This window comes from Pseudopodoces humilis, chromosome 1, assembly GCF_049639895.1.
Source record: "Pseudopodoces humilis isolate 2021_Gansu_Grassland_sample_001 chromosome 1, ASM4963989v1, whole genome shotgun sequence".
NCBI lineage: Eukaryota > Metazoa > Chordata > Aves > Passeriformes > Paridae > Pseudopodoces > Pseudopodoces humilis.
In genome coordinates this window covers 102693753-102707254 of record NC_142200.1, presented here as the reverse complement: position 1 = coordinate 102707254, position 13502 = coordinate 102693753, and the positions used below count along the sequence as shown (strand labels likewise).

Here is a 13502-nt window from a genome sequence, read left to right as displayed (position 1 = left end):
CTTAAGAAATACTAATTCCAAACAAGAGATCTTTCCAATTGCTGCTTTAGGAACTATTTTGCAAGCAGATTTATATGCCTAAGAAATCATTTTTCCCAAACCATGCAAATATATATACCATGGCAAGCTTAAACTTCAGAAAGCAAGCACTCTCTGCTTTCTGATTAATATATTTTTGTTTTTACAGGGATCCATTCTGGTTGCTGTTGCATCACCCAGAAGGTTACCACTGTCTGTAATAAATGGCAAAACCCTAAGACTTCTGGGTTTGCTGTAATCCATCAGCAACACTATCTTTCTAGATATGCATTTCTAGAAGTAAAGATCCTACTGAATAGGAATACCTAACTTTCCAGAAGTCAGAGCAGACTTGATTCAAACATACTACTAAAGGTCAAATAAATGCCAAATGGTGGGTCATAAAGCCTGCTTGGAAAGAAAAGAAGGGAACTTTTTCCACAGGACAGAGTTAGCTAATGAACTGCAGATTTACTATGTTCATGTAAAAAAGCCTTGAGATACAAAAGAATGACAGATGCATGGATCAATCATTTAGTAAAAACACTGTTTTTGCTAGAATGTTGTCTTTTAACATTAGAATGTATGCATAGAAACACTGAAAACTTCCAACCAGAGCTGAGCAGGAAGACAGACAATTCACTCCAGTCATGAACAGGAATGTACAAGCAATAAGATTCATCAGAACACTAGGCAATTATGATTATAGGAAAGTGAATTGACCAAGAATAGAGCACATCTGTCTCCCTTGGGACAGAAATTGATTCTGGCTCCAAGCATGTGTAATCCAAATATCTTATGATAGCAGGAAGAGTCCTGAAGACCAAAACACTTGCTCACAAGAGTGTGGTAAAATGTGCAAAGTCACTACCATTTTTATTTGAGTACTGTCTGTCAGCTGCTGCACGGTGTAGGCATCTTCTGTGTTGTACTGCAGTAAAATCGCCATCTGGAATGTGGATGCCTGACAGATCCGAGAACAGAGGGGAGAGGGAGGAAATCAGAAAATGAGAACTTAGGAGCACTTGCTGAATATGAACAGCCTGAAATTCATCAGTTAAACACATACACTGGAATATTTGGACAACAAAGAATACCCAAATGTGCTATTAAAAAAAAAAATCTAATGTTGCTTTTACAACCAGAACTCCCCTTTCCAGCATTATCTAAACATAAATGCCAGGATTAGGATCATTTAGCATGCTTCAGACACTTCATCAAATCTTCTATTATGGTATCAAAGCATTATCCTTCTACTTGCTAATACAGTTTTAAATTGTTTTCCTCAGTCACTCCAACTCTTACTCATTTAATCTTCATTAAACTCAACACAGACTACTGAACTCATCCTCCCAGCTCAAGCAGAAACCAAATTTATACACCAAGCAGCTATCAATGGCTTATCCATGTCTATCACATGGATACCTCAGGGTTAACATATGTTGATGACAAGGTCAAAGTCTGACATTATCTTATTTCTTCTCACTGTTGTGAACTCCCTATCCCATCTCCTTGTTGAGAGAAAGCAGACAGGAAAGCATAAGCAGCATGAGGTTGCATTTGTCTCACAAAATGCATTTCAACACCTGTTCAAACCACAGGCAATATGTTCCATTTCCTGAGTCAATTTTCTTTTAAACACAGATCTTTGGTACCAGTACAGTAAATAAACATACAACAAAGGTTCTACTGGCTGCATCCAGTCCTCTGAATACAACCACCACCAAGTGTTTCTGTTGGCATGACTTGTCCTTACCTGTAATGTGTATCTGTTTTTGAAACAGTTGGTAACCAATTCCCCTTTAGACAGCTGATACAACCATGTTAATTTTCTTCCACTGTGACGACTAGCATAAAATGCAGTAAATCTCTGATAGCTCCGTTCTAACTGTATAAAAACAACAGTAATAAATAAATAAATATTATTTACCTTCATTCACCTACCCTTCCACGTTATGGAAGCAACAGGGGATCATCAAATCTGATCACCCTCAACTACTATGTTGTCTAAATAACACAAACAAATTCAAAGTATTCAAATTCAGCAGACTGAATGAAAAATTCCCCTCCGTTATGAGCTTCCCCTTTAAAGTATCATTTACAGTACAAATGTAAACAGGCATTTATGGTTCATTCTTCCTTTTAGGATACATTAAGCACGGCTAGAAAAACTATTTGTTTTAACCACCTTCATCCTCCAGGTAACAGTATTAAACTTATCTCTAATGTTAAATATTCTTGTCTTTTCTGGATAAGCACTCAGCAGAATACTAATGCTTTTAATATCTAAAGATTTTACTGGGCAAAGCTGAAGCAATGGTATGAAAAAGTTTCTTAAATTAAATATAGCCAGAAAAACACACTAACAAAGATTTGCTTTAGCTGCTGTTGAATATTTTGAAGAAAGATTCATTAACCAGGGAGTTTTCATGGGGAAGATATGAAAACACATTTCACACAGTTCCCCCCTACTACCTGACTCAATTATCTTGTTCCAAATATCCTCAGGTCAAATAGACAAATATCAGAGACACTTACAGTCCTCTCTGATACACAACAGAACAGAAGGAGACACACGCCTCGTAAAATAAATCATTCCATGTTCAGATGAACCAAGTGCAAGTGCCTCACCTCAGATGGAAGAGCAAACGTGCAGGACTGCTGGAACGGCCACGATCCGGAACTCAACACTTGGATGCTGAAATCCACTGAAAGAGAGGTGAAGAGGATGAGTTGCATTATCTCACTCTCCCCTAACCCCCTCTTCAAACAGTCCCAATTCTAACACAGAAATGGTCCTGGCCTTGTGGTCAAACTAACATGGTAAAAAAATCATTAAGCACTATTTATTTTTGTCAGAGTATAACCAAAGCTATTAATGAGAGGTGTCCCTGCAGTTGGAGAGCCTTAGATCTACTGTTACAGGCACTCAATCCTCTCTCATCTGGAGAAGTTACTACTCTGTTTCTATCCCTACAGTGGGTTTCTCTTTTAACACAGAAGTGTGAAGACTAAGTGCTCATCATCACTCCACATTACACAACTGCAGGAACAGACCTTTCACACCTTTACTTGTAAGGCATTTTGGTCAAGTCAAGCATGAATAATACCAAAACTAAGTAAAATTTTAGCCTGACAATACCCAACTCTAATTGTAATCCAAGAAATAATTATCAATTCTTGACAGAATTGATCAACATGCTTCAATTGGTAAGTATAAAAAGGAGCATTTAACAACCTGGAATGTAATATACTTTTTAATACTTTCACATAAGTCTAAGTAATAAACGGTTAAAAATCAAAACTGTTTAAAGAAAATGTTTATGAAGATGTTTGATGTTATGAAGATAAAGAAGATGTTTAAAGAAAAACATCTCTCCAATCAAACATTAAAAAAAGAAGAAAAAAAGGAAGAAGAAAGACACGACAGTATTCAACTTAATTTAGTTATGTACCTAAACATGAACTGCAAAATCAGGAGGAGGCTACTCACAAAATATATAAAGAGCTACTAAATGACAAAGAATAGACCTAGAAGAATAATTTAAACATCCCAGCTATCATGATCAGAAGAACACTAATTTGTGTGAGTATGAGTAAGTCAAATACTTCCCTCACACAGTTCTGCAGATGTAAGAGGAAGCTATGTAATGCAACAGTAACTTAGGTAAAGGTATTACTTACGATCTAATGGTTCTGAATTGGTCAGGTGCTTTTTAAATTGCTCATTCAAATCCTTGCTTACACCAATATCTTGGAACATCCGCTGCAGCTTGGAGGTATACTCAAAACCACAAGCTTGCTGTATTTTAAAAGCACAGATACATCAGGAAGACGCATTTTTGACATTGGATGATAAGAACAAAGTGTTGGAACTTATTTTGTTAACAGAAGATGTAGAGAGTTCTGTATTTCCCTTACTCAAAGTGCCGATCAACCCTGGGATATGAACTTTAACTGTCATTGAAAACTGAAGAAAATTTTATATAAAAATTAAGCAAAACATAATGAAATAGACTACTCAAAAGGACAGTTGACTGTATTTTGCTTAACTCTGCATAAATATGGGTTAACAAAATTAAGCAACTTTTCAGTACTCATTCCCTTGAATAATTAAATCCATGTCATTGATTTGGTTAAGAGTAAGCTTAGCTCCATCAGACAGATATACACTAGAAGTTCTTATAATTAAAAAAAAAAAAACAGAAAAAAAGACCTAGGCTGTGTATTTTTCTGTCCATAAAATAAACAAATGAAAGGACATATATCAAACAGTGTGAAGACCTGCAGGGCAGTAGATCATGGGACAGTCATGGAATACTCACTTTTAGTTTGGAGATCATGCTTGCCTCAGCATCATCACTAGCACTGTTTTGATGCACAAGTCTCTTTGCCAGCATTTTAGCGTAGAATTTTTGAAACACATCTTTATCCTCAATGTACTTGAAGACAACCATCTGGAAAAGCCAATATAATTTGTAAGGAAAAAATATTCAAACATTTGTCTTGATAAAGCTGCAGCAGGAGCTACTTAATTTGCACCTAAATTTTAAAGATTGAGGACTTTGTTTGGCTTTTTTGGGGGAGGGTGGAGGGACTGCTGGTGTGTGTTTGCTTTAAATATGGATACTATTTTAACACATACACATATGTATATATAATGATATAAAAAGATGTGGAAGTGAAAACTATATATTTTATATGTATATACAGATCAAGTAAAAGCATAGCTTCAATATAGCCACATTAAATCTGCTGTAAAGGGGTTTTTAATAAACAAAATAAAATATTTTTTCTATTTTAAATGTATTTATGGACATCTTACCACTTGATTGAGTGTATCTTCCAATTCTGCTTCTTCTGGATTCTTTGAGCTGCAATTAAAGAAGTGTATTTTTAATGGGTCCTAAACCGGCAGAATTAAATCAACATATGGATGCATATGGAAGCTTCAGAAATAAAAGAATTCAAATTCAAGTAGTTCTGGGATCAAAATCTCTTTAAAAAGGAAACAATGTAATGAAGTTAACAGTTCACTGCTCCACCTGTCAGCAATTCTGAAGTTCCCAAATGCCACAGGTTCAAGTCCTGGACCATGACTTGATTGTGACTTGGTAGTATGGTACTTCCCAGGATTTATGAGTTTAAACATGAACCTCTCTCTTTCTGATGCTAAATGCTATCTTTATTTCTTATCTTAGATAGTACAGTGAGAAGAAACCAGCTCACAGAAATGGGATTTGACTGGGTGAAAGCTCAGGTGGCACCACATTGTCTTCCTCCATCTCATGCTTGTCCACCAGGCAAACCCCAAACCTACCCTGCACACTGTCAGTATTTGTAAAGGAGAAAATAAACCCTCTGCTGAATGAAGGAGGGGATGGGAAAGGGAAAAGTGAGCAAGTTCTCCCATTTTTGGGTTGTTTGGTGGTGGCTTTTTTTCCTCTGTCAAAACAACTAGAAATGTTGCCAGGGACAAAACTGACACCGATCCAGTATGAACTGAACTGATACCAACTCAGCATAAGAACTGCTGAATCATTTAAAGCCAAATAAAATTTAGCTTTATTGAATTAAAATATGAACTATGAGAAGCTAGAAAGCAGTTTTTGTCCTCAGTTTCTGCCCAGATAGAAGGTATTGAAAAAACAACAGGAGGAAAGCAACAGTTTTAATGGAAAAAGGGAATGTTCAGCTCTTTACAACGTATGACCCAATTTAAGTTTTTCAGTGTAAAAAACCCTATCTACACCTCCTCCTTCAGTTTTATTGAAAAACGAAAATTTAAGATTCCTATAAGGCAAGAAAGGTTTGCTTATTTCCTCCATACTTCCTTAAAAAGAAAAGCAAACAACACAACCTTTAGGAATGGTCCTACTGAAATGTTTGTATCCAGAATTTGATACAATTCATTTCTTGCAAAGTGAATTTCTGTTTCTGAAGACAGTATAAAACTTCATAGGCTAAAACCTTTTCAAATAAAAGCCAACATGAAATAATAATTTGTCTTTGAGCACATACCTTTTCTTTAGTAAAGAGTCACAGTATCGTGCCAGTAGCTCTGGGGATTTACTGGATGATTGAGCCATTTTCGTCACTGCATTATTATTTATAAATCGACCACAAGCCTATAAATCATGAAAGAAAGTGAAATTTTGTGAGACAATTTTTTTTATTTTGCATGGAAATAAAAAAATTAAGTCCAGCATCTGCTATGACATGCACTTACTTTGTCTAGTGCAGCCACGAAGCCAGCATCATTGTTGAACGCAGACATGACTAAAGCGTTGTATTTCTTATGGACATCCAACACTGTCTGTACATACATTTTTGGATCCTGCAATAAGGAGAGACTGGATTTTGCAACCTGTTGACTTTCTGTTTTCTACTTCCTCCAAAATGGAGCTACTCACTGGCCCAAGAAAATTTGTGTGGGAAAAGTCTATAAAGTATTAGAAATAATTTAAAGGTAAACTAGCACCCAGACTGGTTCAGGTGCTGTGTCCAGGACTGACTGATGTTACTGCAAGCTTTCATTTGCAGCAACTAGAGTGCAGAGTGTACCACAACAGACAACAAAGTATTTAATCAACCACTGCAAATATTTTCAAAGACTTAAACTTATTTCAAGCCACACCCTGAGAGAGCTGGACAATCATAAAATGGCAGCTGCTATAGAGGAAAATCTCTGTAGTAAGAATGTGACCGCTGTATATCCAGTAGGTACAACTTAGTACAGACAGCTCAGTCATTGGCCGCTCTTAAAAATTATCTGCTCAACACCCAGTGGCAGCCAAATGCCAATAAACATCAAGTTTATTGTACTCAGACTGAGTTCTATGTGCAGTTACTGATCTTTGCTTCTCAATAAAGATGGAGTGGAGTCAAGGACTACGGACAATGACGGGCAAGTGAATCATCGTGCACATAGGACAGCTACTACACAACAGACTGAAAAAGGCTGAAGTCTTCAATTTGGAGATCAGGTCTCGTTGGCAAGAAGTGCCAGAATATGGGCAGGGTTTTATCAGGATCCTGAAAAACATTTCCTGTTGCCAGTGAAGACAGACACGGACTACCATGGACCACCAATCTAATGCCATGCTTGAGATACAGAACTGAGATTATTGAGAGCTTCTGAGATAAGGAATGCAAGTGGATTTGAAGGACATTCAGAAAAGTACTGATTACAAGGACTAAAAAAAACCAAACCAAAACAACAAACTAAAGGCACAAAATGTAGCAAATCTGACTGAAAAGCAGTCCTGTTAACACGGTTAACAGAGGCAAGAATACTTCTGCAGTAAAAAACTAAAATAGGTGAAATGAGTCAGGCTGGTACGACTATTTCTCTGCACTGACTACAGAGAAACTGAGAAGCATTTGCTCAGTACATGTAACTGAAGCTAGGAAGAATCAATCCTACTGAAGTGTGATAGAGGATTAACAGCGCAATAATGAACAGCAATACAGTGGTGTGAGGAATTCTGGAAGAAAAGGCAAGATTGTTCCCAAGGGAAACAGCCAGAGATACTGCTATGAAAATGAAGAACAAATGTGTGGAATAAGGAACAAAAGCAAAAGATGAGGAAACAAGAAAAAGTGTCAGAGGCAGGAAGGGTTCTGTACATGGTTGGTGTCAACTAATACATACAAATCTTGGACCTCCCCACTCTGAAAGATGAAACAATTCCTGGAGAAAGAGCTTCTATTTTTTTCTGGCCTAATTCTTGAAGGCCTAAACAGGAAAACACCCTCAAGACTGATAACCACTAGGGGGATGTGCTAAGCATGGAATATATCTAATTTCAAAATTTACAGAGATGTCTACAAATTAAACTGAAGATTCCTGAACTCACTTCATGATTACTTTATGATTTGTAAAAGATCAACACTGCTAAAAAGCTATGCACTTAACGCTGTAGAAGTGAACAACAAACACTACACTCTTCAATACAGATTACTGCTTTAGTATGAAGCTATTTCAAGAATTTCTAAGGAAAGCAACAAGTTAAAATAAACTTTGTCAAAAATCAAAGTTAATCATAGAATCATAGTGTATCCCGAGTTGGAAGGGACCCACAGGGATCAAAGTCCAACCCCTGACCCTGCACAAGACCACCCTGAGAATCACACTGATGTTATTATCAGTGCCAATGCCTGAGAGCATTATCCAAGTGCTTCTTGAATTCCACTTTAAATAAAATTTACCAGACTCTATATTCTATCCTTGTGCATTGAAACATTGTGTTTCATTCTTTCTTTTACCCTGGAAAACATATTGTCTATAGAGAGGAAGGTTGGCAAAGGATTTAAACGACTTAATGTTGCCAAGAAGCCAAGATACAACCCTAATCAATACAAAACTAAGTTTGAAATTACAATTATGGGATAAAAAATTGAAAAAGCAGCCTTTCCAAAGACTGATCTCCTTATATTGTGACCTTTCCTACCATGTCAGTTCCTTCTTCTTCTTCTATTACACATGTTTTTCCAAACAGAATAGAGACATTATCAAAAAAAAACCAACAGAAATTTTCTCTAGATAGTCCCATACAAGTCAGAATTCCTTAAGATGATGAAATAAAATACAATCAAATGGAGATAATGCTTCTTGAAACAGTGGACTTTCAGGTGTGCTTGTATTGTAAGTGATGGGTGCTGTATTTGCACAACCAGCTTTCCAAGCACCATGACATCCTGATAAAGAGCAAAATCTCAGAAGGAAACTCACCCTTGCCCTCAAAACAAAACCAAAAACCACTACGAGCCTGCCCAAACCAAATGAAAACAAAAAGAAAACACCCCAAAGACTCCCAAAATTTAAAAAGTAGAAAAAGTGATGTAAGTTTTGTTTTAAGCCTTCTACCAGCATTTGAGAATTTCCAAATCCTTACAAATTAAATTAGTGAGGGAAAGAAGCAAACTGGAAGTTTTATCAGGAAGCATTAACTATCCTCTAATGTAAAAGTGGCAGCAACTACACACAGACTTGTTTTGATGGGATACTTGCATTTAGTGCAGCTTCTCCACATTTCTCAATTGCAGCTAGACCCTGATTATGAATGTGGGTTTCCAAAAGTTTTTTCAGCTCTCCAAGGCCATCCTGAATTCGAGATACAAGGTTATACATGCGACCCAAGTCTGTAAAAGACAAAAAAAAAAAAAAAAAAGGAAAGCTAACATCTCCCATCTCTACTGGCTATTAGTTCAATTTCTCATTTACAAGCTGTCAACAGGAGCTAAACATCCATTGTCAACAAAAACACACAGGCAACTGCTCCTGTAAAAAGCCAGAAAGAATGACAGTAAACGATTATGTAGTACAGCAAACCTTTGCACTCACCTGGAAAGCTAGCACTAGTTAAAAAGAAAACAATCTGTTATATTAGGTATTATTTACCTCCATAATGCAACAAATCTCAAGAATAAAAACTTACCATCTGAACAGCAGAAAATTTACTTCTAATTTTTAGTTTTCATAGCAATGATTTATTGCAAATGGTGTTAAACCTCTCTTATTTAAATAACATTTTGAGGTGCTGCCATGAATTTGAGACTGTTATTAATGTTACTGCTGGCTGTGCTACAAGCACTACATCTTCCAGCTGACCACTGTCCTTTAAATCTTATTCTGAACAAGACAGTTCTCAGAGATTTAATATTATTTGTAGCTGTTCGCATATCAACACTTTTACTTTGGGCAGCATCAGTGGTAACAGTTAGAAATTTAAGATAAAATGTTATGTATTGATATGACCTTAGCAGAATATTATAAATCAAATTTACTTCAATAAAGCACTGTCAGTAAAAGACAACTCTTTACAAAAAACAGCTTTAAGTGACTGATTGCCAGTAGCAATAATTGTATCTGAAAGACAAAAGAGATTCTGAAAAGCATTACAATAGAACTAATTAAGGTAAAAATAAACTGCTTGTCTTTTCACGTATGTTAAGGCTTCACATTAAAATCTCACCAGTCTTCAGCCAAGACTTTCCGAATCAATTCGCAATTTTGGAAAGTCTAATACTGAAGAGGGTTTTGGGTTTTATTATTCAGTTTCAACAGGATAGATGCTTTGTATTTTCTGAGAGCAGAACTCTTTAAAAAAAAAAAGCAAATTTTAAATTGGCCATAAATCAGGTCCACAAAGCTACCAGTCACCTCTTGCAATCTTGCCCTCACTGAACAGGCACTCCAGTAAAACAGTAAACAATCAGATTACTTACTGTAAACTAAGGAGGATATTTCACCTTGTGAAACCCATCTAAAGGTTGACAGCTGCATCTAGCTCTTCTCAAGTGCAAGGACTTCTCTGAAGGGCTTGTGAGCAATTTATTACGACCAGAGGATTATCAGATTAAACAAAACAGAGCAATCAATGAGCTGGTGCTCTACCTAACTCTGAAATACAACACAGAGTTTTATGCCTTCTAATACTGAAGGGATGACATTCCAGTTCAGTTAGGCTTCTGTACAACACTTTGCTTAAAACTTTGTCAAGCTTAAACTTGCAGATTTGAAAATGAAGGTTTTTTTCCTCTCTGTGAAAACCATGATTGCAACCCAATATTAACTTTTATAAGAACATAAGAATACCCTGCCGAACTTAAGAGAACAGGTAGGAAAATAATGCCATGCACAGATACAATAAGCTGCTGCTGTATCTACCCAAAAACAAGTGTTCACAGATTGGTTTACCAGGATGTCTGCGTTAGGTGAAATAAGGAAGAGATGCTACAAAGTTGCATGTAAGATTTGCATGGTAACTCCACCTACATCATTACAGCCCTCTCCTAATAAACTCAATTGTTTCCCAGAGGTATCATACTGATGTGAGTACCTAACACATGAGCAATGTGTCCCACAACCTTTACAACCGGTTTATGCATTAGTTGCACAATAGATTAAAAAGTTACAGAGCACCAACAGGAGTGGCCTGTAATATGATATGCTCAAACATAGTTTGCATGGGAGGACCTCAAAACCACTGTACTTTCAAGAGCAAAGCAATAAATATTTTAACCAAGAACAACTTTTTATTTTAAGTTTAAGGGTAGTCTACCAAAGGCTATGTTAGCATATGACAAAATGGAGAATGAACTGATTACAGAGATGAAAGAGTGAATTGCCAGACTATTACTGAAAATAAATTTTTGAATCTTGAAACTTCATGAATCTTAAAAAGGGTGAGGGAACTGCTACAATTTCCTTAAGCTACCCAATTTCCTTAAGATAACAGAAGAGAAAATATTTTGAAAAAGAAAGAAAAAAAATAAATCAAGCATTTAAAGAAACTCTAGTTAATATTGGAAATAACCCACACGAAAGGAGACCCAAAGATGTGTAACTAGACAGTGCCCGAGACACAAGGTATTTCTTTTCTTTTTTACCCACACAAACTTTTGGAACTGCATCTATTGCACTATGCTAAGTGATTGTAGTAAGAGCTCACATAAACCATGAGCTTGATAAAGTAGGAAGAAAAAAGAAAAGTCTGTGAAGGCATCTTGAGTCTAGAATAAACTTTCTTTGTTCTATTGCTATTTCAATTGTCAGAAGTAATTTAGTCATTTATGAAGTCATTTCACAAACCAACAGCCATTAAAATCTCTTGTAGTTATGGAGTAAATATTTACAAACACAAACATCTGACTAAAATACTAGTACAGATGATTTACATTTGAATCAGCTAACTTCTGACCTACTAATCATGCTGAATTGCCCTTTTTGATTTCAAAGCATCTCTTCGTTATCAACATAACAATTACAGATAGTAATAATTCATAGTTACTATTATAAGACTGATATACAATAAGACAGAGTCATAGTTACAATTTAAAACTCTCAAATGAACAATTTCATCATTAATAACTTAACCACAGCATCTATTATATTCTGCCACTTTTGTAGGAGCAGTGTTTCAGTTATACAGCCATACTCAGACTTGAAATACAGATTTGATTAGTTTCCCAACTGGGAAATCAGAATCATCATTCATCATTATCATCTACATGATCCACAGGAATTAGTTCTGGCTGTTATTTTGTGCTCTCTATTAATTCCTGAAGAAACTCGTACAAACCAATACAACTGAAAATTACTTAAAGATACCTAATATATCTGATTTATATCTGAAATTATCTTCACTTATTTCAGAGAAAGTGTTGAAGAAATTTTTATTCTATATATTCTTTATGACAATATAAACTTGATCCATTAGCAACACTTAAGGATAATTTTCACAGCCAAAATTAACTCATCAATTAACGATTTCCACCCTTTCCTTGTGCTCTATATGCAATATTATGTATTTTATATAGTCTATTTTAAAAGCTACTTATTTGCATCTATTCCTCTTTTAGCATTTCCTTTACATACTTCTGAACACTTTGGATTTTAAAATTCTCAGTGCTGACTCAGGAAGATCCATGGATTAAACTGAAACAGCTGGAAAGAGTACTGATCTGTTTTTCACCTCCCATCTCTCTCACATAAGCTTCAGCTCCTGCTGGAAAGGTGGCTCAAGTGCTCTTGCAACTCTTCCAGCCACATTAAGAGAAATCAAACTTGTGCTGTTCTGCCTTAATATCTGGGATTGGGGTAGGGTCCTTTGAAGCAGTATCATCAGCCATCCTTATTTCATCAAAACCTGCTTGCCCATCAGTTTAGTGACTATCTTCTATCTTAACCTAATTCCTGAACAAGTGACATTTAGCTAGCACCAGATTTTACATCATTCACAAATCATCCAGGAAGGAGAGCTCTAAGCCTAAAACCAGTGCTTGAAACTCCTTACCTTCATTTTTGTCAGCATCCAACAAATTCTGAAACTCTGTATGAAATATCTCCAGGTGTTTTTCGATAAGTACTTGCTCACACTTTCGTGCTAACTCATCTTGTGTGCTCTCATGGAGATACACCTGAACTCTACGCTGTTCCTCAAGAAGGCGAGCTTCGGCCTACAGAAACACAGAGATAAACATGAAACCTGCAGGGAAGGCAGAACACAAATCCAACAACAGAAAACAGGTGACTGTTCAGAAAATTCTTCTAGAAAACAAAAACAAGCAAACCTCTCTCTAGTTTGGTGTTGTGGGCCACCTACTTAAACAGATCTTTTTCCAGGAATCATAATATACATTTGGAATTGATGTTTATGTTGATGAAAATACTATGTGCTGTTTAAATGGCAGGGGGAGCAAGACTCTTTTCCTGCTGCTTGTGAATAAGGAGTTTACAGATAGAAATCTGCTGTCAGAAAAAGAGAAAGCTGCTGACATGAGATGCTGACAGTTTTAGGATCAGCAAGCTCTCCAGCTAGAAGGTAGTTTTGTTTAAGACAAACATGAATGTATTTCATGGCTCCACAAAACTGAAAGGCAGGAAACTGCAATTTAACACTATGCCCATGACAAATTTATTTGAACGTTCTCATCTACATTCTTACACAGAAAACCTTGCCCATAAACTACAATCGTTT

General features: G+C 36.2%; 1 protein-coding gene across 1 annotated transcript in view; it reads right to left on the bottom strand.

Moving 5' to 3' along the window:
• The window catches only part of CUL1 (cullin 1), a 54090-nt gene that overhangs the window by 4593 nt on the left and 35995 nt on the right, over nucleotides 1-13502 (bottom strand). The window contains exons 8-17 of the mRNA XM_005519090.2: nucleotides 12819-12981; nucleotides 9032-9162; nucleotides 6248-6355; nucleotides 6040-6146; nucleotides 4844-4892; nucleotides 4344-4475; nucleotides 3703-3820; nucleotides 2650-2726; nucleotides 1775-1906; nucleotides 890-982 (exon numbers count right to left, since the gene is read on the bottom strand). Coding sequence (XP_005519147.1) covers nucleotides 890-982; nucleotides 1775-1906; nucleotides 2650-2726; nucleotides 3703-3820; nucleotides 4344-4475; nucleotides 4844-4892; nucleotides 6040-6146; nucleotides 6248-6355; nucleotides 9032-9162; nucleotides 12819-12981 — 1110 coding nt within the window. The remainder of the gene's footprint in view (nucleotides 1-889; nucleotides 983-1774; nucleotides 1907-2649; nucleotides 2727-3702; nucleotides 3821-4343; nucleotides 4476-4843; nucleotides 4893-6039; nucleotides 6147-6247; nucleotides 6356-9031; nucleotides 9163-12818; nucleotides 12982-13502) is intronic.